The 27,203-nt window shown below is 42.9% G+C and overlaps 1 protein-coding gene across 2 annotated transcripts in view; it reads left to right on the forward strand.

Annotated features, from left to right (window-relative positions):
• gpnmb (glycoprotein (transmembrane) nmb) overlaps positions 1-24,928 on the forward strand; it is a 53,208-nt gene extending 28,280 nt beyond the window's left edge. Inside the window, exons 7-11 of one of the 2 annotated variants that reach the window (XM_078538879.1) lie at positions 5,236-5,364; positions 8,592-8,694; positions 19,618-19,820; positions 22,683-22,773; positions 24,124-24,928. In XM_078538879.1, the coding sequence (XP_078395005.1) occupies positions 5,236-5,364; positions 8,592-8,694; positions 19,618-19,820; positions 22,683-22,773; positions 24,124-24,289 (692 nt within the window). In that variant the 3' untranslated portion in view covers positions 24,290-24,928. The remainder of the gene's footprint in view (positions 1-5,235; positions 5,365-8,591; positions 8,695-19,617; positions 19,821-22,682; positions 22,774-24,123) is intronic. The other variant, XM_078538880.1, reaches the window with a different exon arrangement.
• The last annotated feature ends 2,275 nt before the right edge of the window (positions 24,929-27,203 follow it).

Here is a 27,203-nt window from a genome sequence, read left to right on the forward strand (position 1 = left end):
TTAAGTGTTACGTTTGAGATGCGACTCTAAACTCAGGACCACTAGTTCTCGAGGTTTTACATTAAACTAAATGAAACATTTTATTAATTTACACAGGTTAAAATATATGTACACGTGGCTACAAATTATTACTATCATAACTTTTAACAAATTCCTAAACTAATCTCCATTAAGGCAACAGTAACATAGGCTTGACCAAACACCAGGCAAAGCATTTTCACCTTACGATTTCAGAATTAGGTTCTTTTCACTGTGTTGGAGGCTTGCAGCTGCCTTTTGACATTGCCTCTGTCTGCACACCCAAAAACTACTGAAGTTATACCTACCACCACTGATTGAATTCAAATTCTCATTGTCTCACCAGTCTCTTTGAACTTTACCTTTTAACAATGAAACCCGTTCATTGTACCAATTTTATTTGTAATATAAACATATTGCTCGGTAGCTGCTAGAAAAGTGGCAAGTTTTCACCCCACTTCTTGAATGCTCTATTCAGAAATGCAAATGCCCGCTAAGTCTCTTACATATCAAAACTAGTACATATCAAAGCACCCAGACTAGCTGGATTTAATCCAATTAAGACATATCTGCAGACTAAACCTCTATTTTAAAAGAAAAATACTTTCCAAAATATTATATACATTAATAGCTTCATGACAATGTACATAGATCATTAAAATGTCACAACAGTTACAGAAATTAATTAAAAAGGCTAATGCAATGCTGACCTTCTAGAGAACTAGAATACAAGGGTTTAGAAGTCATGCTTCAGCAATACAAAGACTTATTAGATCACCTCTGGAGTACAGCTAAAATTATTGCTGAAAAGAGAGACATGTTGCCAAAGCTTTTTGTCTTGCACTCATCTGGACAAATGCAAGAATGCCAAATTTCAAACTATCGCAACAAATTATGCTACAAAAGGAAAGGGTGCTGATGGGTTGGCAAGACAATTCTGATTGGCTGAGGCATTGCTATGCAAAAAGCAATGGGGATCAATGGGCTCCTCAAGCTCCTGGGTAATTCAAACAAGGCACAAGGCTTGGACGTTTTCTTTTTGTTTGCAGAGAGGTAGTCCCTGCGTATAAATGCATGTTGCTTCTAGCAAGCGTAAATGAACCATGTTACAATTTCGAGTGCTTATCTCAAATTGGTTGTTAGTATAGCTATTAGCACACTCAAGGTTGTTCAGCAAGTGCTGCCTAATTGTGGAATCACATCTAACAGCAGACGTTTTGTTTTGGGTTTTGCAAGTGTGGGCTGGTGGAGTATGGTTTGTACTCTGTCTGTTACAACAACCGAAAAAACATGCTGCTCTATTCAACCAGCCAATCATTGGACACTGGGCTTATATACCTGCCACCGCACTGGCACTGAAATTCATAAATTATATTGCTTAATTGTGTGGTAGGCAGGTCTTCTTTTTGGACTGACAGCAGCATCCTGTTCGTGGAAAATATCAGTCGCATAACTATTGCATAATAGCAGCATGAAACGGCTTGCTTAACCTATTGTTCAAATTTCTGAGATTATATTGGTTAAGATTATATTGGACTTGGATGGGGAGCAGTGTAGGTTTACTAAAATGATGCTTGGACTCCAAGGATTAAACTATGAGGACAGATTAAACAAACAAGGATTGTATTTCCTGGAAGTTAGAAGATTAAAGGGTGTTTTGATCAAAGTTTTTAAGATATTCAGGGGAACAGACAGAGGATGTAGAGAAAAATATTTCTGGTAGTTGGGGAGGCTAGGACTAGGTGCATTGTCTAAAAATTGGAACGAGACTTTTTCAGAGTGAAATTAGGAAACATATTTATTTATACACAAAGAGTGATAGAAATTTGGAACTCTTTTCTGCAAATAGCAATTGATGCTAGATCAATTATAAATTTTAAAACAGAAGTTGTTAGATTTTTGTTTGTCATTATTAAGAGATGTGGGGCAAAGGCAGGTAAATGGAATTAGGTGGCAGATCAGTTATGATCTCATTGAATGGCAGAATAGTCCTGAGGGGCAAAAGACCTATTCTTCTTCCTATGTTCCTATGGAAATGAGTTACATTACGAATATTCTATCTTTGTGACTTGGCCAGACACATATGAGGGTTGTATAATGTGACCTCCCGTGCATACACAAAAGTGAAGGCTGAGCGGTCCCCTAACAGAGGTCCCTAAGGTTGTGAAAGTATTTGATAGGGTAGGCATAGAGGAGATGTTACCACTTGTGGGGGGAAGACCAAACTAATCACTCATAAATCCAATAGCGAATTCAGGAGAACTACTTCACCCACCGAGTGGGTAGGATGTAAAACTCTTTACCACAAGGTTGAGGTGAATATCATAAATGCATTTAAGGGGAGGTCAGATAAACATAAAATGGAAAAGGAACAGGAGGATATGTTGACAGTGTGGGATGAAGTGAGGTGAGAGGAGGCTTGTATGGAGCTCAATCACTGGCATGATCTAACTTGACTAAATGGCCTGTTACTTTGCTGTATGTAATTCTAAAAATAGAAAGGTCCCCATATTAAAAAAAGCAAGACTCCATATGTACAAAAAGTAAAAGCCCACGTACACAAAATTGATACTGCTATACACAATGCAACACTTGCCTCATACACAAAAGTAAGGTGTTCTTCATTCTCCCACCCCTTCAATTACCTTTCTGTAAAAACCCACCCACTCTTACCCATTTGTCCTTACCTCCAAAAAGCTCACGGTTGCACTTGATCTACAGACCAACTCTGGGTCAAAGGACTAACAAACGGATGTTGGAAAAGATGAAAAATGATGGTTATTGTAATAAAAATTTCAATCAGACAGTGGAAAGGAATTTTAAAAAATTAGAGTAGGTAAATAAGTTGGTGAACAGGCTTGGCAAAGGTACACAAAATCCTTCAAAATGGAGGCAAATGAAATGGGCTGGAAAACAGAGGGAATAGAGAACTTCAAATTCTGGAAACCTGAAATAAAAAGAGAAAATTCTGGAAGCACACTATGGGTCCAAATAGAGAAAAGACTGGCCAAAAGCCTGGATGCAGATGAAAGGTCAATCTGCCCCCCCCCTCCTATCAGATGTTGAAGACCCATCATGAATTCCCAACACACTCTGCTTTTTGAAAATGGGACATAGCAAATATCTGAAGTTGTTAATGTCAGTCTTCAGACCAGAGCACTGCTGAGTGCTCAGGAGAAACATGGATTGAGTTAATGAAATCATGCTCCTAACACAGAACTCATTCCACAGGATCACATGCATATGCGTGCACCTTGTACGATTTTTGTCCATTAAAATATGTGATTAGAAAATTGTGGGCCCTAATTCACAAATGCGTTCCACCAGCAGTGCAGTTTTATTAAATCAGCCCCATGGGCTGGATATTATAGCACTCCGGTGGCATGTTTGCAGTGCGTGGCCTGCCCGCTGCCTTCCCACCCAACCTTGACCTATCTCCTGTTTTATGGTGGGTGGTGGAGGTGTCGGGCAGCCCGGTTGCCCTTGGGCCTATTGTGGTCCTTGAGTGACCAATTAATGGCCACTTAAGTGGTTCATCCCAGCCCCCACTGCTATTTTACCTGCGGCAGGGGGAGGCCAAGTCAGTAGCCCAGCAGGTTTCACTGAGTGAGCTGGTGTCAGGCAAGAAGGTTTGGGGTGGGGGGAAATCTGCTCTTGTGGGACTCTGTGCCTGTTGGATGTATCTCCCTACAAAGTCATACCCCTCTTTAACCCTCCCCCTTATGGCCTTTCAACCCCTGGTCCGCACTTCCCTCACCACCCCCTCACTGGGGACTGGCAGCCAGGCCCAGCCAATACCCTCAGTCCAGTTTCCATAATCTCCTCTTCTTCGGGGTTCTGGCTGTAGTCCCAACTGTGGCCAGCACATGAACCTGCTGGGACTACAGAGCTGCCGGCCAATCCAATTGGCTGGCTGCTTTCTAAGGCAGATCTTCCTCCCCAGATGGGGGTGGCATCTTGCCCTGAGCCAATTGTTGCCCTGCAGAGCATAAAATGGCTGAAGGGCAGCTGGATTTTTTGTTGGTGGGTAGCCGACAGATATTTTAGTTGGGAGGAGGGGGGGAGGGGGTGGCGGGGTGGGCATGGGGGCGAACACAGCACCCTGTAAAATCCAGCTGTGTGTTTCTGAAGGTTATATTTGGTTTCATTAGAGCAGTGTTGGAGGCCAATTATGAAAAGATCAGAGTTTGAATATAGGAGGAGTTTATAAGCTGTATTCCAAGAACAAGTCTTTGCAACATATAGTACTCAACATGTAATCCGATCAACTACATCAGTACTTCATTGCAATAGTTCTTTTCATTCATTCATGGCATGAGAGCATTGCTGGCTAGGCCAGCATTTATTGCCATCCCTAACTGCCCTTGAAAAGGTGGTGTATGCTGTATTTTTGAACCGCTGTGGTCCTTGTGGTGTAGGTATGCTTAAGGTTCTGTTAGGGAGGGAGTTCCAGGATTTTGACCAGGCAACGTGAAAGGAATGCACGTATATTTCCAAATTAGGATGGTGCGTGGAGAGCAATTTATGGCCTGGTACAATCTTCTCTGCAAGTGCTTGAGTTAGGAAAGATGCAGCTTGACATTCACTTGTAAAATGAGGGGGTAAATTTTAAATGTCAGCCATGGCTCAGTTGATAGCGTTCTCGCCTCTGAGTCAGGTGTTTGTGGGTTCAGGTCTCACTCTGGACCTCCATATAAAAATCAAGGCTGATACTCCAGTGCAATACTGAGGAAGTGCTGCATTGTTGGAGGTACTGTCTTTTGGATGAGATATTAAAACATGTACAATTGCAGTGGTGGAAGGATCCCAGGACGTCACTGACTCACATTATTCTTGCAAAGAGAGAGGAGCATTTCTGCTCTACCTAGGCCCATGAAATAATTTCAACATTGCCTCTTTTGCTGGGTTTTATTGAGCAAAGTTACCACATTGGGCTCTTCGCCAAGTAGGCATTTAAAATGGCATTGAGTCCTATGATATACATGAGGCCCCGACTGGGAAGGAATAATGATGTTTCTCCGTGATTCAGGTGAGTCTGTCCACTGCCTGAGGACACAGCGATAAAGTCCCATCACCTCCATTTTAAACTCTGCCATTGCCCTATTGCTACAGGCAGAAGAGTTACAATTTCCCCAAAGTCTACAATGTTTTTAAAAACATGCTTTCCATTTATATGTAACATTTAATGTCATTATTTTCATTTCCCCCCCACCCCAGTTGCTTCAACAACAACTGCTAATATCTGTGGCATAAACTGTCCACTGCAGCTGGAGAAGAAAGATGCTTCTGGGTTAGTCTGTAACCTCTACAGATATGGCTACTTTGAAACAAACATCACAATTGTAGGTAGGTAATATTATCAAAAATTACATTGAGGTCAAATGTCCTATTTGAGAACCTGGATGAGCTCCCAAGTTTGCTGAATGAGCAGGGAGATTAATAAAATCTCCAGTATTACAGGCACCTATAACTAGGGCAAGGGAGAAAAAGACCCTGGTGCTTCTCTTGTTTCTGGGCCCCTTATCCCACCCCACCCTCCCTTTAACCCTCCCCCTTATATCCTTCAGATGCCCAGGATGGGGAACCATAATCACAGTGGGGTCGAGCTGTTTCATATAAGTTTAGCTAAATTTCTTAGCTTTTGTACTTTTTGGGCAGAATTTTCTGCCTGCCGGGTGGGCGGGCCCGACCCAATCTCCGGTGGTGGGGAGCTGATCCTTGCCGGAGAAGCGGGCTCCGCCGTCATTTTACGTGGGCGGACCAATTAAGGCCCGCCTAGCGTGACGTCCGGCGGGAAGTGCTATGCACTTCCTGTGCGGGCAGGGGCGGGGGGGAATCCCCATAAGCGAGAGTGCGCTCTTTTGCACATGTGCATGAAAGAGCGCACATCTCCCTGAGGCTAAGTGCTGCCTCAGGGAGATCGCTGACACTTTTAAAAACATTAAAAATAGAAAAAAAAAATCCTTAACATGTCCCCCTCATAGGACAATGTCACATGAGATGGGACATGTTCATAATTTACACTAAAACTTTATTAAACCGTTTAAATTCCTACATGAAACCTCATCCCGCCGGTGAATGAGGTTTCATGTTTTTCCTATTGCCCGCCGGGGCTCCTGGCTTGCCCGCCAACCTTAAGGTTGGACAGGCAGGTCCTTTAATTGTTTCAATGATCCTGTCAATGGCCTCAATTGACCATTGACAGGTCAGCGGGTGCACAGCTGATTTGGCTGTGCCCCCACCTTCCTGAAAATTTGAATGGGGCGGGATGACGTCGGGGGTTCCCCCCACCCCCTGCTTGCCGACGGCAAAATTCAGCCCTATGCCTCTATTTATAAAGCCCATCAAAAGCTCAGGTTTCAGTGTGATACACTTTATAACCATGGCTTTTTCAGACAATTCCACACAACTCTGCAGTTCATAGTATGCAACCGGCTCAGCTTCTTTGAACCTGGCCCTATACAATAACCGGACAGCAACATCCAAAATACTTGAACCGTAAGCACTGCAAACAACAATCCTATGTACAAATTGGAATACCTTGAACTAACAGTGGTGTATTCTATTGGCACATGATTCCTGGTTTCACTTCCAAGTTTAAAAATGGCAAAACCTTATAATGTAAGGTTAATAATGTACTACTTCTATCCACACAAATGGGCTTTGTTAATAGAAACATTGCACTTTGCATTAAATGATAAATATTTTCTCATTTTAAATTGAAATTAACCACTTACAAATGCCCAGCATGGGGCATATAATAGGAGAGGTACACCAGATGCTGGAAATCTGAAATGGAAACAGAAAACGCAGGAAATCACAGCAGGCCAGACAGCATCTTTGGGGAGAGAAACAGTCAATACTTCAGGTCCACAATCTGCACTAGTTCTGACGAAGGGTCACTGACCTCTGTTTCTCTCTGCACAAATGCTGCCAGATGTGCTGAGCATTTCCAAAACTTCCCATTTCTAATGGAGCAAAAATAACCTCTTTGCCAACCCTCCAAAAGGCAGTCAGACTTCTTGTGAGCCTTTCATTCCCTTCAACAAGAAACCCAGCAGCGGTAGCAGCCTGAGAACTGGTTTGGCACATTAAACAGGAATTTCAAAAAAATGTTGTTATGAAGAAAACATTAATAACAATGTCAAAGCAATAAACTGATCATTTAAAAGACTGAATAATTCATAAAAATGACATTATAAAGTGCCAAGCAGTAGAGCTAACTAATAAAACTTTTTTTTTTGCATTTTCACTTAAGAAGCAGAGCTAGAGAGAGACAAACAAGGCCCCAAGTCCTGGTGACCAGAGAAGGAGGAGTGGACTGGGGCCAAGCTAAGGAGTTGGGTTTAACTAACACCAATCTTGCATTTGCCACTGGTGGCGCACACTCCAAGCTGGCCTCGGTGGAATTCATATGAAAGTGGGGGTCGGAAGCTGGTTTCCTTTCAGCTTGGGTTTTCCTCCTCACCCAGCCTGGTGTATGGATAGATTTTTGGGAGGGGGGAGGAGGGTGTGTGTGTATGTATCTCCACACTAAGCAGCCCCTATGTGTGTGTGTGTGTGTGTGTGCGTGCATGTGAGCTCAGGCTCACTTCCAGTCTCAGGTTTCTCTCTCTCTCTCACACACACACACTCACATTCACTCAACACACTCACTCACTAACACGCACTCACTCTCACACACACTCACTGACTCACTATTTGCAGCTTTAGTGAAAAAGCCCAAACTTCTCAAGTGTCTCTTCCTAACTCTGCCTCCTCATCCTTCATAATATCCTGGCGAACCTACAATGCCCTTTTTCTATGACTTTGATATCCTTTCTATTTGGGGGTGCTCAAAACGACATACTCTATGTCCTGCTACAGTTTTTCACAACCAGCACTTACTCACTCACCCCCGGGTCCAAGAGGTTTGGAAATTTTCTTGCTGAGGAGGAGTTTGGGATGGCTCTGAAGGTGGCAAGATGCACTTCCACTCAGTCCTGTCTAACCCTCCTGTTGCCCCTGGTCTCGCTGTTGCCACAACTGCTGCACCTACTGGCCTTTCCTGCCTGCTCGGCCAACCTGATGGCTGCAGTCCTTTAGTGGGCCTGTGCCTGCACATGGGGTGACAACTCGGCCAAGGGTGACTACATTACCCAGAATGCACCCTGGCTATAATAAAATGGCCACCTGGACTCAGGCTCTCACTCCATTAACCCTTTATAGGACAGAAATTTGTCCCAGAACAGAGCGCCCACCGTGTGCTTGTCTGCAAACACATTGAGGTGGGCAGGCGGCTACTTGACAGAGGGGGCAATTCATTGGCCGCAGTGATTAGCACTATATGCACCCCCCTCTCCCAGGCCCTGCTTATAACCTTAGATTAGTTTAAAGTTTCCTGTCTGGTTAGGCACTGTTCTAAGAAACTGACTGCACAGTCTCAGTTTTTGTCTGCAATGTATCAATGAAAGACATTGTCCAACAGCTGAATCAGCAAATTAATAAAGAATGTATAATAACTCAAGGGTATAAATGTCTTCAAAGTGTCAATATTAGTGCAAATATGAAATTTTAATTGTTCTTCCTTGTAGATGGAATCGTTGGAGTCAGCATTGTTGAGATGACCAATGTTCAGATCTCCACAGAACTTCAAAAGAATTCCATGGTGAATTTTGTTGTCACATGTAAGGGCAGGTAAGTTGCTTGCTTTACAAGAACGTAGAGAATAGGAGCATGGAGTCTGCTCTGTGATTCAGTGAGATCAGGGCTCATCATCTACTGCAATTTCACTTTCCCACCTAGTCCCCATATCCCTTGGTCCTCTTACTGCCCAAAAACCTGTCAATCTCAGTCTTGAATATGCTCAATAACTGAACATTCTCAGCCCTCTGGGGTTAATTCAAAACCTTCTGAGTGAAAGAATTTCTCCTCAACTTAATCCTAAATTCCAAGAACACTGGCTCAGTAGAAAGTTGCTTTTAGCTTTCTTGTGTTAAGATCAGCTGAGGCTGGCCCTGGACAAGCCTGATCCCAGTGTGGAACCCAACTTGATGGATCCTAACTTTTAATTTGTTTGTTTATGTACGTAGAGAGTAGCTACTGAACAAAGTCATAGGAATCAGCTGATGAACTTTTAACAAAAGCATAAAACATTTATTAAACAAGAAAAGATGAACTATATGACAACACTCCTTTACCCACAACTATACCTTTACAGATATATACAGATTTGTAAGGTTACAAAAGCTATCTTATACTCTAATGTCCACATTAAGTACACAGTCCATGTACCAATAAGCACTCTGTGGTCAGATACACCACACTCTGAAACCAAGTGACAGATGCCACCTCAACCAGATGCTACGGATCTCCCCTCAACTCCCCCAGACGCTTGTCACACCGTGAGCCAACCAGTCTCACTGAATGCTGTCCTTCACACGAGGGTTTCCAATCTCCACTCTCCAAGAATTCACTTTGGAATCTTCTCCCAAACCAACGCTTTCTCCCAGGCGCTTCTGCAAGAATCCGCCTCCAGGGTTTCAAACTCTCCTTCCGCTGTTCTTCTCCCCTGTGTCACCACATGCATTCAAGCTGTCTTCCACACATTCTCTCTCTCACCAACTCAGTGTTAACAGTACACCACTGCATCACAAGCCCATAGCAAAGAGTTATAGGCCTTCAGCCATCTCTTTGGATCTTCTTGCCTCTTGCAAGCTTTTCTCACTTTAAATCTGCTTTCTGTAGCTTTTATCTCTTTAAATCTGAAGGTTGGAGCCTTTCTATTTGCCCCTCACTCTTAACTTCTCTAATCAGGACCTTTTCCAGGTTCCTGTCCTTCCTTTGACTAGAAGGTCTGCTTAGGACTTTCCCCTGTTCCACTCACCTGGATTCTTGGAGATTTTCTTTAGCTTGGGACTTGCTATCTGTCCCCTTTTCCAGTCTCTCCTGGCAGCGACTTTCAAAACCAACTGAACTCAAACAGCTTCCAAAATCAAACTGCTGTTTCTGGCTTTTCTGTGCGTGTCTGTGGGAGGGACCTGCATCTGTGGACCCCTGTTGCTAGGCAACAGCCCAATTCTTCTACTCTAGTTTGTTTACCTTAGCTGCAAGTTGTAAAAAACCTCATTAGAAATGCAGGCACTTTTTAAAAGAGAAACTAAAACTTAATTTGACCTTTCTTAACACATTGATAAAGAAATACAAATCAAACTTAAACTTTAAAGCTAAAACTCATTCCTAACACCTACCAATATCAATATAACTTACTTAAACTATCTCTATTTCCTAACACTTGGCTTCTTTCCTTTCAAAGGATAGACCTTTGAGTGACCATGAATAGCTTTGAGACAAAGACTTCCATATTGACAAGGCCAAGTTCATTCAGCAGGGGAGTGGAGTTTCAGACAGGAAACCCAGAGTTTATTCTGGGGAATTTTAACTCCACACTAAAGTGTCTTTTTTGAGAAAAAAAATCCCCACCTGGAAGCCAGTCTGCTTGACAGTCTTGGCTCCCAGCTGGTGAGGAGTATGTTGGAGCTGGACATGGGAACAGGTAGGAAGCCTGCAGTTGCTAGTGCGTGGGGCCCAATCCCTGATCCCAGGTGGGTGGGTGTCTGATCCCCCGGGGATCCAGTGTAACACATAATACTTGTGGGGCTCCCGGCTTTATTATATTAAATGGATAACCCGTCTTGTGGGAGTGGGTTGGTTGCCCACTCCCTGCACTACCTCTGTTAAACCCAGAAGCAAGCAGATTGGGATCAGGTTTCAGATTTTTAAAAAATTTACATCTCACCTGACCCCTAACCCACTTGTTTTGGGGGGTTGAAATTACCCCCGAGCATTCCAAACTAGGATAGAAGATAAATTAAGTCAAATTACAACACCGATAGACCTAGTTTCACCTATGTACTGGAGTTACAGCAGAGAGTATGTTTGGGCAGGACAACAATAAAAACAACACTAACTTATATAGCGCCTTTAAAGTAATGAAACGTCCCCAGGCGCTTCATAAGAACATTATAAAACAAAGTCTGACACTGAGCCACATAAGGTAATAAAAGGTCAGATGACCAAAAGCATGATCAAAGAGGTAGGTTTTAAGAAATGGTTTAAAGGAGAAATGCAGGATAAAGAGATGGAGAGGTGTAGGGAAAATGTTCCAGAGCTTGAGGCCTAGACAACTGAAGGCATGGCCACCAATGGTGCAGCAATTATAATTGGGGATGCACAAGAGATCTGAAATAGAGGAATGCATATATTTCGAAGGGCTGTGAGGCTGGAGATTACAGAGATAGGGAGAGGTGAGGTGTAGCTATGGAAGGATTTGAAAACAAGGATGAGAATTTCAAAATTAAGATGTTGCTTGACTGGGAGCCAAAGTGGGTTAGTGAGCCCATCTGCCTTGCTTGTCCTTAACCTCAAGGAATTTCTAGGATCAGGTTATTTAACAGACTGGTGGGTGTTTCCTGTTTTGGTCACTGCAAGGTGGCTCCTCTCAGGTGGGGAGATTGCTGGGAGAGGGGAAGAAATATCACACATTAACCTGCTTGGCAGTGCCACTTGCTGGAAATATTGTTTTTTAAATCCTGCTTTGTTTATTGTGACCAATCGTCTTCAATCACATACACCAAGCAAAGTTGCACTTTAACTTTAAAATGCTCTTTTCCCTTAGCTGCCCTAACAAAACTAGACAGCAGGGTCGGGGTTTTCAATCGCCTTGGTGGGGGGGGGGGGGTGGCGGGGAGGTGAGGGTGCGCTTTGAAAACTGAGCCCTCACATGACATATCAGTGTCCTCTCACCTCCTGGATACACTGGCATTTTCATAGTGGGGATGGGTGGGAGAAGGAGTCGGGGACCAGCTTGCCTCCAATTAGACCTGGTAAGCTTGAGGAGTTTTTTTAATGGGCTAGGGAGGGCCTTAAAATTTTTTTCAAAAATCCCCACCCACTTTCCGTTTCTTCCTCCTCCTTTTTGTTTTTTCCAATAATTTATATAGATTTTTCTTTTCCCACCTATTTTCATTATTTTTAATGTATTCCACCGATCATTTATTGATACCTTTTATGCCCTTTTAGTCTTATTTCACCCCACCCCCACTAGAGCTATCTATACCTTGCTTGTCCTGCTATCCATTCTTAATTATCACATTCTTTTAGATAATATCACCACCTTCAACACCTCTTTGTTTTTTTGTCTGTGACAGATTTTGGTTATCTCCTTCTATCACTGCTTGCTTGTCCCAACAACCACCCCCCACTTCTCTCTCCCCCCGCCACCTTAAACCAGCTTATATTTCACCCCTCTCCTATTTTTACTTAGTTCTGTTGAAGAGTCATGAGGACTTGAAACATCAACTGTGCTCTTCTCCGCCGATGCTGCCAGACCTGCTGAGTTTTTCCAGGTATTTTTTATTTTTTGTCCTGAAAATTTTTCATTTGCAAATAGCCAAACCTTAACTGTCTGGTGCATATTAGTGCGCAGCTGTCAAATACAATGTAGGGAGCCATCAGCTCGGGTGCGCAACCTTTTAGTTGACGTTTGGCTACTTATCTCTGCTGGCCCTCTGATATCCCGCCTCCTCTATTCTATGAGGCAGCTCACTGCTGCCATTAACCCTTGAGGATTGTGCTCAGCAGTCAGCTCCCACCTCCTGGCGGGGATCGGCGCCACCAGCTGGACACTGAGCTCACCACCAGCCCAAATAGGGCAGCTGTGTTTGAAGATAGCAATGCAGATGCAGCATGGGATTGGGACCTGAAAATTATTCAGGAACCCCGGATTGAAAATCAACCCTCAGAAAGGTGTTCGTATATCCAGTAAAGTCCCGCTGTTCGTGGGGGTTACGTTCCTGCGAAACCTTGCAAACAGCGAAATTGCAAATAATGAACATGTTTTTCAATGGAACTCAAATAGATAGGTTCCAACCAGGCAAGGACAGCATTGTTTTTGGCAGTTACTCTACAGCAAATTGAGGTGCGCTACCTGTATATGACAGAAGGGGGAGTCTCTGAGCAATACTGTACATCGGTGAAGATTTCAAAATTATTCAGACTGCACTTCAGCTCCCAGAATAATAATCACTTGACCAAACGGAATGCCTCGATTGCCACTCTCTTTAAAAAAAAGAGCATAGACGAGAAGATGAGCCACTGTGTCGCCTCTGTGTCAGGAACCTTCTTCCCGCCTGGGTCAACACACTAACACTCAGCACCTGCTAAAGTAAAACAAAATCACGTTGAGTGTCTGTCCAGTGTCGATCCCAGCATTTGAACGCAACCATTGCAGGAGAAGAAAATGCGGATAAGCGAATATTGTACAATGCATCACCCATCACGTGAGCAAAGTGCAAAGCATGAGTAAGTGAAAACGCGAACAATGAAGTTGCGAAAGGTGGGACTTTACTGTACAGCGTTGCTGAGGTACTAATGAAGTGGTGTATCCTCTCACAGAACAAAAACAAAAATACCTGGAAAAACTCAGCCGGTCTGACAGCATCTGCGGAGTGGAATACAGTTAATGCTTCGAGTCCGTATGACTCTTCAACAGAACGAAGGAAAAATAGAAAAGAGGTGAAATATAAGCTGGTTTAAGGGGTGGGTGGGACAGGTAGAGCTGGATAGAGGGCCAGTGATAGGTGGAGATAGCCAAAAGATGTCATAGACAAAAGGACAAAGAGGTGATGACGGTGGTGATATTATCTAAGGAATGTGCTAATGGTGACATTAAGGGTAGAAAGCTGGACGAGCAAGGTACAGATAGCCCTAGTGGGGGTGGGGGTAAGGGATCGAAATAGGCTAAAAGGTAGAGATAAAACAATGGATGGAAATACATTTAAAAATAATGGAAATAGGTGGGAAAAGAAAAATATATATATAAATTATTGGAAAAAGGGGGATCGGAAAGGGGGTGAGGATGGAGGAGAGAGTTCATGATCTAAAGTTGTTGAACTCAATATTCAGTCCAGAAGGCTGTAAAGTGCCTAGTTGGAAGATGAGGTGCTGTTCCTCCAGTTTGTGTTGAGCTTCACTGGAACATTGCAGCAGGCCAAGGACGGACGTGTGGGCATGAGAGCAGGGTGGAGTGTTGAAATGGCAAGCGACAGGGAGGTCTGGGTCATGCTTGCGGACAGACCAAAGGTGTTCCGCAAAGCAGTCACCCAGTCTGCCTTTGGTCTCTCCAATGTAGAGGAAACCGCATTGGGAGCAGCGAATGCAGTAGACTAAATTGAGGGAAGTGCAAGTGAAATGCTGCTTCCCTTGAAAGGAGTGTTTGGGCCCTTGGACGGTGAGGAGGGGGGAAGTAAAGGGGCAGGTGTTGCACCTTCTACGGTTGCATGGGAAGGTGCCATGGGAGGGGGGTAGAGGTGTAGGGGGTGATGGAGGAGTGGACCAGGGTGTCCTGGAGGGAACAATCCCTCCGGAATGCTGCCGGGGGGGGTGAAGGGAAGATGTGTTTGGTGGTGGTATCATGCTGGAGTTGGCGGAAATGGCGGAGGATGATCCTTTGAATGCGGAGGCTGGTGGGGTGATAAGTGAGGACAAGGGGGACCCTATCATGGTTCTGGGAGGGAGAGGAAGGTGTGAGGGCGGATGTGCGGGAGATGGGCCGGACACGGTTGAGGGCCCTGTCAACCACCGTGGGTGGAAAATCTCGGTTAAGGAAGAAGGAAGACATGTCAGAGGAACTGTTTTTGAAAGTGACATCATCAGAACAGATGTGACGGAGGTGAAGGAACTGAGAGAATGGGATGGAGTCCTTATAGGAAGCGGGGTGTGAGGAGCTGTAGTCAAGGTAGCTGTGGGAGTCGGTAGGCTTGATATGAATATTGGTGGACAGTCTATCACCAGAAATTGAGAGAGAGGTCAAGGAAGGGAAGGGAAGTGTCAGAGATGAAGCATGTGAAAATGATGGAGGGGTGGAAATTGAAAGCAAAATGCAGGTGCAACACCTGCCCCTTTACTTCCCCCCTTCTCACTGTCAGAATTGACTGGGAGATGAGCCTAGCAGTAAAGACATTGGAACAACAATGGCAAGAGTTTCTGGGAGTAATTTGGGGGAGACAGCAAAAATTCATCCCTAGGAAGAAGAAGCATACTAAAGGGAGGACGAGGCAACCATGGCTGACAAGGGAAGTGAGGAACAGCATAAAAGCTAAAGAGAAAGCATACAATGTGGCGAAGATCAGTGGGAAGCCAGGGGATTGGGAAGCCTACAAAGACCAACAGAGGACAACTAAAAAAGAAATAAGGAGGGAGAAGATTAAATGAGGGTAAACTAGCCAGTAATATAAAAGAAGATTGCAAGAGTTTTTTAGATATATAAAGGGTAAGAGAGAGGCAAAAATGGACATTGGGCTGCTGGAAAATGACGCTGGAGAAGTAGTAGTGGGGAACAAAGAAATGGCGGAGGAACTGAATAGGGACTTTGCGTCAGTCTTCACGGTGGAAGACACGAGTAACATCCCCAAAGTTCAAGAGAGTCGGGGGGCAGAGGTGAATATGGTGGCCATTACCAAGGAGAAGGTGCTAGGAAAACTGAAAGGTCTGAAGGTGGATAAATCACCTGGACCAGATGGATTACACCCCAGAGTTCTGAAGGAGATAGCTGAAGAGATAGTGGAGGCGTTAATGGTGATCTTTCAGGAATCACTGGAGTCAGGGAGGGTCCCAGAGGACTGGAAAATCACTAATGTAACCCCCCTGTTTAAGAAGGGAGTGAGGCAAAAGACGGGAAATTACAGGCCGATTAGCCTGACCTCGGTCATTGGTAAGATTTTAGAGTCCATTATTAAGGATGAGATTTCAGAATACTTGGAAGTGCATGGTAAAATAGGGCAAAGTCAGCATGGTTTCATCAAGGGGAGGTCATGCCTGACAAATCTGTTCAAATTCTTTGAGGAGGTAACGAGCAGGTTAGACAAAGGAGAGCCAATGGATGTTATCTACTTGGACTTCCAGAAGGCCTTTGACAAGGTGCCGCACAGGAGGCTGCTCAGTAAGGTAAGAGCCCATGGTGTTAGAGGCAAGGTACTAGCATGGATAGAAGATTGGCTGTCTGGCAGGAGGCAGAGAGTGGGGATAAGGGGGTCCTTCTCAGGATGGCGGCCGGTGACTAGTGGAGTTCCGCAGGGGTCAGTGTTGGGACCACAACTTTTCATTTTATACATTAATGATCTAGATGAAGGAACTGAGGGCATTCTGGCTAAGTTTGCAGATGGTACAAAGATAGGTGGAGGGACATGTAGTATTGAGGAGGCGGGGAGGCTGCAGAAGGATTTAGACAGGTTAGGAGAATGGGCAAAGAAGTGGCAGATGGAATACAACGTGAGGAAGTGTGAGGTCATGCACTTTGATAGGAAGAATAGAGGCATAGACTATTTTCTAAATGGGGAGAGAATTCAGAAATCTGGAGTGCAAAGGGACTTGGGAGTCCTAGTCCAGGATTCTCTTAAGGTTAACTTGCAGGTTGAGCCAGTAATTAGGAAGGCAAATGCAATGTTGGCATTTATTTTGAGAGGACTAGAATATAAAAGCAGGGATGTGCTGCTGAGGCTTTATAAGGCTCTGGTCAGACCACATTTAGAATATTGTGAGCAATTTTGGGCCCCGTATCTCAGGAAGGATGTGCTGGCCCTGGAGAGGGTCCAGAGGAGGTTCACAAGAATGATCCCAGGAATGGAAGGCTTAACATATGAGGAATGTTTGAGGACTCTGGGTCTCTACTCGATGGAGTTTAGAAGAATGAGGGGGGATCTGATTGAAACTTACAGAATACTGAAAGGCCTGGATAAAGTAGACGTGGGGAAGATGTTTCCATTAGTAGGAGAGACTAGGACCTGAGGGCACAGCCTCAGAGTAAAGGGAAGACTTCTTTATCCAGAGAGTGGTGAATCTATGGAGTTCATTGCCACAGAAGGCTGTGGAGGCCAGGTCATTGAGTGTATTTAAGACCGAGATAGATAGGTTTTTGATTGGTATGGGGATCAAAGGTTATGGGGAGAAGGCAGGAGAATGGGGTTGAGAAACTTATCAGCCATGATTGAATGGCGGAGCAGACTCGATGGGCCGAATGGCCTAATTTCTGCTCCTCTGTCTTATGGTCTCTTATGGTTCCACCCCCCACCCACCCCGAAACCAGCTTATATTTCACCTCTTTTCTATTTTTCCTTTGTTCTGTTGAAGAGTCATACAGACTCAAAACGTTAACTGTATTCCTCTCTGCAGATGCTGTCAGACCTGCTGAGTTTTTCCATGTATTTTTGTTTTGGATTTTCAGCATCCGCAGTTTTTTGCTTTTATCCTCTCACAGAGTTGACCACTTAAGGGCGTCAATTGGCCTCCGGGCAGGAAGGTCATCTCGATCTTCTCTGCCCCTGACTTAATCAGAGGAGCTGGAAATTTTATTCCACCCCTGGTTTCTGACCTGCTTTTGGAGCCATTGTATTTATGTGGCTGGTCTGTTAGGTTTCTGGTCAATGTTGACCTTAGGATGTTGATGGTAGGGGATTCAGTGATGATAATGCCATTGAATGTTAAGGGGAGGTGGTTAAAGTCTCTCTTGTTAAAAATGATTATTGCTTGGCACTTGTGTGGCAGAGCTGTTATTTGCCATTTATCGATGCAAGCCTGAATGTTGTTCAGGTCTTGGTGTATGCGGTCATGGATTGTTTCATTATCTGAGGAATTGTGTATGGAACTGAACATTGTGCAATCATCAGTGCACATCCCCACCTCAGACCTTAGGGTGTACAGAAGGTCATTGATGAAGCATCTGATGATGAGGGGGCCTAACTTACTGCCCTGAGGAACTGCTGCAGTGATGTCCTGGGGCTGAGATGCTTTGGCCTCCAACAACCACAACCATCTTCCTTTGTGCTAACTATGGCTCCAGCTGGTGGAAAGTTTTCCACTGGTTCCCACTGACTTCAATTTTACAAGGGTTCCTTGATGCTACAAAAAGCAATCAGCTCACCTCTGGAATTCAATTCCTTGTCCATGTTTGGACCAAGGCTGTATTGAGATCCCGAGCCAAGTGACACTGGTAGAACCCAAACTGAGTGTCAGTGAGCAAATTTTTAGTAAGTGCTACTTGATCGCAAGCCATTGTTGACACCTTCTATCAATTTCCTGATGACTGAGAGTAGACTGATGGGCCAATAATTGGCCAAATTGCATTTGTCTTGCTTTTTGTAGACAGATAGACCCGGGAAATCTTTACTTTTTTAGATAGATGCAAGCTTTGCAATCATACTGGAACAGCTTGGCTGGAGGGGCAGCTAATTCTGGAGCACAAGTCTTTGGCACTGCAGCTTGGATGTTGTCAGGGCCCACAGTCTTTGCTGTACCCAGTCCATCAGATGTTTCTTGTTATTACATGGAGTGAATCAAATTGGCTGACGACTGGCATCTTGTGATGCTGGGGATCTAGGAGGAGTCTGAGATGGATCATCCACTCAGCACTATGGCTGAAGATGGTTGTGAACTCTTCAGCCTTATCTTTTGCACACATGCTGAAGACAGGTCTTGTCTCAAGAAGGATAGTTTGGTGGTTTATCCTATCAATATTGTCATGGACAGATGCATCTACAAGTAGATTAGTGTGGACAGGGTTAAGTAGGTTTTTCCCTTGTGTTGGTTCTCTTACCCACTGCCACTGGCCTGTTCAGTCAGTACTAGTGCTACTGAATCACCGTTGGTGATGGACATTGAAATGCCCCATCCAGAGCACTTTCTGCATCCTTGCTATCCTCGGTGCTTCTTCCAAGTGGTGTTCAATATGGAGAAGCACTGATTCTGGCTGGGGGAGGGCAGTAGACAATAATCAGCAGAAGGTTCCTTGCCCATGTTTGATATGAGACTTATTGGGGTCTAGGCTCAATGTTGAGGACTCAATGCCACTCTCTCCCAACAGTATAAATCTACGCCGCTACTCCTGGTGGGTTTGTCCTTTTGGTTGGATGGGACATACCCAGGGTTGATGACGGAGGAGGCTGGAATGTAGGTCGACAGGTAGATTCTGTCAGTATGTATGCCAGGTTGTTGCTTGACTATTCCATGGGCAGCACTCCCAATTTTGGTACACGTCCCCAAATGTTACTTGTCAGGTTGGTTGGGCTGATTGTGCCTTTATTGTATATCCAGTTCCTAGGTTAATGCCAGGTAGTCCATTTGGTTTTCTTATTGTTTCTTGTAGCAGTTTTATACAACTGAATAGTTTGCTAGATCATTTCAAAAAGCAAATAAGTGTCAACCAAATTGCTGTGGGATTGGAGTCATTAAAGGCCAGACCGGGTATTGACAGCAAATTTCCATCCCAAAAGGCATTAATGAATGAAATGGGTTTTTACGACAATCTAACAATTTCATGACCAGCATTACCGACACTAGCTTTTAATTTCAGATTTTTTATTTAATTAACTGAATTTAAGTTCCACAACAGACATGAGAAACTTCATCATAAAGCTAGGCGCAGTAATTATGCAGTCATTTGCTATATTTTCTCTTTTCAGACCCTGATGTACTTTCATAGAATATTGTTTTTCTTTTTAACAATTGCACTGATTGCCTCCACATCTCAATTAAAGCTTGACTTCTGTGATCTTTTTTGCCTTGCAGTATACCTACTGATGTATGCACAGCGATTGGAGATAGTTCATGCATGGCGCTGCAAAACATGATCTGTGACCCTGTTGAGGCAGTTGACACATGCTATCTGACCCTTCGTAGACGCTTCAATGAATCTGGCATCTATTGTGTGAATATCACATTGAGTGATAATACCAGTTTAGCTGTTGCTAGTACTCTAGTATCAATTGGAGGTAAGCACTTATTTTTCCGTGACTGGGCTCCTTTATGTAATAACTACAAAGGGTTCATTCGTATTGTAGCTTCTCTGCTATTTAAGAATGTGTTAAATTAACTGATCCCCCAAAATTATGCTCTAAGATCTGAATTAGCCTTTCACTTTGATGAATAGGAACATATTCAGGCTATAGTCTATTCAGTTAGTTGAGTTTGTTTCACCATTCAATTACCCACCATATCCCTTGACACATTTACCTAATTTAAATGTCAGTCTCAAGTCTTGAAAATATCAATTGACACAGCATCCATAGCCTTTTTGGAGAAGAGAATTCCAAATTTCCACTGCCCTTTGTGTGAAAATGTGTTTCCTGACTTCACTCTAGCTTTACTTTTAAGGCTGTGCCACCTTGTTTGGATTTGTCCACCAGAGGCAATAGCTTCTCAATATCTACCCTATTCAAATAATTTTTATCATTTGAAACACCTTAATTAAATCACCCATCAAACTTCTAAACTGAAGGGATACAAGGTAAGTTTATGCAACCTGTCCTCAAAACTTAATTCTTTAAGCCCTGGGATCATTCTGGTGAATTTGTACTGCAAAGGCCAGTATACCCTTCCTAAGTTGTGATGCTGAACACTACCCCAGGTGAGGTCTGTCCAAGGCTCTGCTCAACTGAAGCATAACTTCCTCCCTTTTATTTTCCAACTCTTTGATAAATGTCAACATTCCATTAACCTTTTTCAGTACTTTTTGAACTAGGTTTATGTTGTGTGTAATTGGACCATTTTCCTTCTCCACAGTTCCTAGTCTCTTGCCATTAAAAAAAATTCTGCTGTGTCTTCCTTGTACTGAAAGTGGATGATTTCACATTTCTTCCCGCCTGTCAGTTTTGCTGAGCCATTTAATCTGTCTATGTCCCTTTGTATCTTCCTCCAATCAACAGAATTAATTGTGTCTCCTAATTTAGTGCTATCTATAACATTAGCTATGCAGATATTAGATATTCCTTTATCCGAGTCATTGATATACATAGTAAAACGCTAAGGCCCCAGTACATATCCCTGGGGATTAACACTTGTCACAAAAAATACATTCCTTTTAACCTTACATGTGTACTTCAGCAGCAGCTGCCCTGATCCTTCTGGGCCAAATAAAAGATCGTCTTATAGCAAAGCCTTTACCTCTGAAGTCTAAGATTGTTCTGCTCCAGATTCAATTTCCTTTGTTTAGAAAATGCTTGGGCCTCTTTAATGTCGCAACATAATTTTCATGAGATCTGTTGAGAATTACTGTGGGAGAATTACTGTGGGCAGAATTCCCAGGAAATCCATGGGCAGAATCTTTGACATGCAGGGGGAGGGGGAGGGGGTGGAGGGGGCGCGAGCAGACTCAAAGCCCTCCCATCTCCCCATCCACTGGAATTTAAAATGCTACTGCAAAACAGTGGGATCCCAGCATTATTAAATTCTGGTCCGCAAGGCAAAATCTGGTTTATCATCCTCTGTGGCCTCTGGAATTTCACAGCCATTGCTTGCAAATGTACTTACAGGCTTGTTAAAATTATTGCACAGAGAAAAATCCCAGGGTTTGAGTAAAGAAGCTCATTTTATATATTTGTTTGAGAGCTACTTCTCCGCATTTAAATTTATGTGCTTAGATTTGTTCCTGGGGTCTAATTTGATGTAATATTCTGGATTACTAACAGTGCCATTTTATATATTTTGATGAAATCCTCTCTGGATTCTCCTTTTTATACTTTGGTTTCTCTTTGTATATCAAGAAGAGCATTAAGATTGATCCTAAGAAATATTGAGAGAGTGCAATGATCAGTAGAATTGAACACAATAGAACAACTTATTGCGCCTCTAACATAATGAAATATCCCCAGGTGCTTCACGGGAGCATTATCAAACAAAGTTTGACACTGAGCCACATAAGGAGATTAGGTCAGATGACCAAAAGCTTGGTCAAAAATGTAGGTTTTAACAAGTGCCTTAAAGGGGGAAAGCGAGGTGATGAGGTATAGGGAAGAAATTCCAGAACTTACGGCTGAGGCAACTGAAGGCATGGCCACCAATGGTGGAGCAATTATAATCGGCAAAGCAGAAGAGGCCAGAATTAGAGGAGCACAGATATTTTGGCAGGTTGTGGAGTTGGAGCAGATTATAGAGATAGAAAGGGGCAAAACCCTGGAGGGATCTGGAAACAAGAATGAAGAATTTTAAAATCAAGACATTGCTTGACCAGGAGCCAATCTAGGTCAGTGAGTGCAGGGATGATAAGGGTACGGGTCTTGCTGAGAGTTACTACATGGGTAGCAGATTTTTGGATGGCTTCAAGTTTACAGAGCATAGACTGTAGGAGAACAGCCAGGAGTATGTTGGAATAGACAAGGCTAGAGCAATGAAAGCATGAATGAGTGTTTCAGCAACAGATAAGCTGACGCAGGGGTGAAGTTGAGCAATTCCTCGAAGGTGGAAATAGGCAGACTTAGAGATGGCACAAATACAAGGACGGAAGCTCATCTCAGGATCAAATGTGATACCAATAGACTGGCTTAATCTCAGAATTGTCAAGGATAGGGATGGAGTTGTTAGTTAGGAAATGGATTTGGAGCGGGAATGAAAACAATGGCTTTAGTCTTTCCGATATTTAATTACTCCAAATATGGCCTGCCCCTTGCATTGTAGAGACCCAAAACACATATTCTAATGTTCTGACTAAATATCCCGTCTTTCTATTTGGCTTATATTGCTTTGCCACATTGCCTATTAGATGATGATCATTTACATCCGAGTCTCATGCCCTGTTCTCTAAAAATAGATATTCCCTGGTGACTCAGTAGTGACTTCAGCTTCCAATTTATTTACAGGTTCTAGCAATGTGACAGGACTGGAAAGCGTCTTAATATTTGGTGCGTGCCTGGTGGTTCTTATCATTGGTGTGGCCTCTTTCTTTTATAGGTGAGTTTTGAGTCATCATTAGGAAAGAAAACGAGGCACAAAGATAAAGGCGTACTAGAACTTTCTGAAGGCTTCTAATGTCAATCAATTTACAGGAAAATATACTACAGAAATTAGAATAACATATCTAATTCCTTACCTCCTTCTCCAAAGGCAAATCTTCAATTCCTCAGAATAATCTTGTTAGGACTAAATAAACATTGCAGTAAAATTAAGATCAGGTCCAAAATGTAACTGGGTGAATTTTCAGTTGAGGGACCGGAAAATGGGGCAGAACTCATTACACTGACACCTTTGCCTCAGTCCATAGATGAAATTCCAGTGGGAGAGGGGCACGGACGCGGTCGTAGCCAAATCTTCCACCTGCTTCCCCCCATCAAGCGGCTGTGTCTGGGCAGGAAGATCCTGGGCTTTCCTGGGAATTCTGCTTTGTACATCCTTTAAATACTGTTACCAGATGAGGGATGGTACGAGGTCCAATTAGGCACTGCAAATAACACCAAAACTCATCAAGCTAAAAGTAATCAATCCTGCAGAGGATCAATTATCTTCAGGAAATGTTACCCCTCTTTTGCTTTGGAAACTGAAGGTGATGAAAGGTTTCCTTTTTGTTTGGCCATTGCTCGATCTCCTTTGCTGTACCTGAGTAACATGGCACGGCTCCAACTTTGTTGACAGTGTTGTTCAATTTTGATTCCATTGAGCTCAATTTGGGCAGATTCTACAGTGGTGGGCAATTAGCTCAGCCAGATTACTAATCAACCACTGAAATCAAACATCAACCACAACAGAACTTTAATAAAAATCCTCGTGAGCTTAAGGAGCTCCTTCTACAAAGGAAGCATGCAGGCAACTCCATAATAAATATAGCCCCTTCAGTAACCCTCATCTTCAGCAACTGAAGTTTAATATTCTCATACAAAGAAGATGTAGAGAAATAAGGTAGAAATTATGCTTAATATGTGATACACTTCCTGGTGATGTGATGAAGAGTCAGAAAATTTGATCCCTAATTCTAAAATGCACCCCAGGAGCAATGTGGGGCATGAAAAACTAATAAAATGTACATAACTATACAAGTATTGCAAAGCTTTAAAGGAGGCTGTACAAGATTATTTTTAAAACAAGTTTCTAAGCATGTTACTTATGATAATGATCAGAAATAAATGGCTTTGAGTTATCCTAATCTTCCACATTACAGGTTACAACAATGCATGCTTAAGTATTTTTTCTAATCCATAAAGGACATTGAGAATGTTTATTTTTTTTGCGGGGGCGGGGAAGAGAAGGCAGTTGAAGTGGGAGCTATATACAATTTGATTCATTAAGGATGCAAAACTTTTTTTACAGGCGTTACAAAGAATATACGCCGATTGTTAGACGGGTGAGTGACAGGAGTAAACAACTGGTAGTGAATAATGGTAGTGCCAGTGTGTACTTCAGTAACCTGAAGACTTTTCTCCTCTTTGGAAATGATGAGAAGAGCCCCCTACTGAAGAAACCTGCGGTCATTTAATCAGAGCTACTCATCCAAGCAGAAGTGTGCTCCAGGGACACTTGCTCCAGAAGTGTGCTCCAGCTTTCTGTTTGGGTACTTGCAATGCTTCAGCAAACCTTGAGTATGGAAATATCGTATTAAACTGCTTAGCCTCTCTTTACAAGTAGATTACAATATAAAATACTTGAAATCCAGCTTTCCCTCACACTGCCTGAGGACACAAATCTGTATGTTTATAAATATTATACTAATTCTGCAACTGTAAATGTTAGAAGTGAACTTTTTTAATGCAGTTCTGTGGAATAGTAAAAGTGTTCATTCCATTGTGCTACAAACTGACATTTGTTTTCGTCCCAGACGTTATAGTGATGGTAAAATGCCAGTTCCAACGCATTTACTTATAGACCTGGATTGTATTTACTGGATTTCCATTGACACCACAATGCTAGTGTTCAGAATCTATACAAAAGGGATGTTCAGAAGTACAAACTAATGGGTTTCTGCATACTTGCTTGGATATAGGGCCGCTTTCTCAATGAGGTGGTTGGCAAATTAACATTCCCGCTTGCACCCCTTAGACTGGTGCCCAAAGGCTTTGAAACAGATAATGGCAAATACACTACTGTATTGTTTGCAATAATAAATTATAAAAAAAAATCCTAGCTGTATTTTTATCTTGTGTCTGGTTTGAGACTGGGAGGAATGTCTGGAATTGACTTGTGCAAAAATTGGCAGAGCTCTCCACAACATTCATTTATCAGTGACTTTGCCCTACTCTCTGAGCCTATTAGGTAGGTTAAAGCTTGGTCCTCCCAAATGGCCTGTGCTTTGTTGTCCTTCCTGCAATCCACACACCATATCCTAAATGTCCTCATTTGGGTATATTGTATTGAGAGCCGGTGAGGTTGCAACCGAGTTTCCTGTTTTTATGCCTGTCAATCGTTTAGGGAAATCTAAACTCAGTATTATAAGGTGCAGCAATTATGACTGAAATGGACTCGAAACCTTAACGCTGTCTTTCCACGGATGCTGTTAGACCTGCTGAATTTTTCCAGCATTTTCTGTTTTTGTTTCAGATTTCCAGCATCCACAGTGTTTTGCTTTTATGTAAGAGTGAACTTCAACAAAGAGGTAATGGTGCAACTCTGTCAGCTTCTGACTGCTAACCTGTAGGCCTAATAATCACACTTGATAATCTGCAACCTGGTAATCTCATCTGTCTACATTTTCCCCTTTGCGGCTATGAATGTGACCATTGCACTCAATCTTTATGGCTCATTTCAAGCAGCTACGGGAAGGCATTTCTCAAGTGACTAACACTTAACATGAGATCAGGTGAATTCATTGTCTTTGACATCGTGGCAAGTTCACAATGAGATACAGCCAACTAGTTTTGCTGGCTTTCCCAAGGTACATGGTGATTGCCATCACATTGCTTTGCCATCACAGAAAAACCCCCTCAACCACCTCAACAGGAAAGGCTTCCATTCCTTTAATACACATTTTGTCACACACAATCTGCAAAAGATCCCACGTGTCAATGGCAAAGATGCTGTAAGTTGTCACAATGCATTCATCCTTCAAGGTTCAATCCTTCTTGAACTATATAGGAAAGAGAACTGTGTTAACAAGATGGCTTATAGATGACAAAACCTACGCACTGCTTTCATAAATAGTAACCCAAAAAGCAGCATAAGAGAACTACAATGAAGCACATGCCTCTGCTTGACCAGTCATCAGAAAACCAGAGTTTGCAAAAATAGTAAAAAGACAGGGCTAAAGGCTTTGTATCCGAATGCCCATAGCATTCGTGCCAAAACAGATGAAGTGTCAGCTCAAATAGAAAGAAATATGTATGATCTGATAGCCATTACAGAGACATGGCTGCAAGGTGACCAAAGCTACGATCTGAATATTCAAGGGTACTTGATGTTTCAAAAGGACAGGCAAGGATAGGAAGCTAGGAAAGGATGGTGGGGTTGCTCTGTTAATTGAGGATGACATAAGTACAATAGTGAGAGATGGCCATAGTTCTAAAGATCAAGATGTAGAATCAGATTGTGTAGAGATAAGAAACTGCAAAAGGAAGAATTAAATTGTGGGAGTAGTTTAAAGGCCTACAACAGTAACAATGCTGTAGGACAGGGTATACAGGAAGAAATAATGGTGGCTTCTATGAAAGGCATTGCAATGGTCATGGGTAACTTTAATCCACATATTGATTTGCCAATCTGATTCAGCCAAGGTAGCCTAGAAGCTGAGTTCATAGAGTGTTTTTGGGATAACTTCTTAGAGCAGCACGTTCTGGAGCCAATAAGAGGGCAGGCTATTCGAGTGTGCAATGAGACAGGATTAATTAATGCCCTAATAGTAAAGGAGCCTTTAGGTAACAGCGATCATAACATGATTGAATTTTTCATTCATTTTGAGGAAAGGAAGAGTCTGTCTAAAACTAGTGTTTTACACTTAAATAAAGGCAATTATAAGGTTATGAAGACAAAGCTGGTTAAGGTAAACTGAGAAAATAGGTTAAGGGGTAGGTCAGTAGAAATGAAGTAGCAGACATTTAAAAAGATATTTCGTAACTTTCAGCAATACATTCCAGTGAGAAATAAAATTTCTAGGAGACGAATGCACTATCTGTGGCTATCTAAGGAAGTTAAAGATAGTATCAAATTGAAAGCAAAAGCGTACAAGTCTGCGAAGATTAGTGGTAGGTCAGAAGATTGATGAGGGTAATGTAGTGGATGTTGTCTACATGGATTTTAGTAAGGCATTTGACAAGGTCCCACATTACAGACTGGTTACAAAAGTAAGATCCAATGGGATACAGGGGAAGATGGCAAGTTGGATCCAAAATTGGCTCAGTGACAGAAAACAAAGGGCAATGGTCGATGGATATTTATGCAAATGGAAAGCGGTTTCCAGTGGC

This window comes from Cetorhinus maximus, chromosome 3 (genome assembly GCF_964194155.1).
Source record: "Cetorhinus maximus chromosome 3, sCetMax3.hap1.1, whole genome shotgun sequence".
Classification (NCBI taxonomy): domain Eukaryota; kingdom Metazoa; phylum Chordata; class Chondrichthyes; order Lamniformes; family Cetorhinidae; genus Cetorhinus; species Cetorhinus maximus.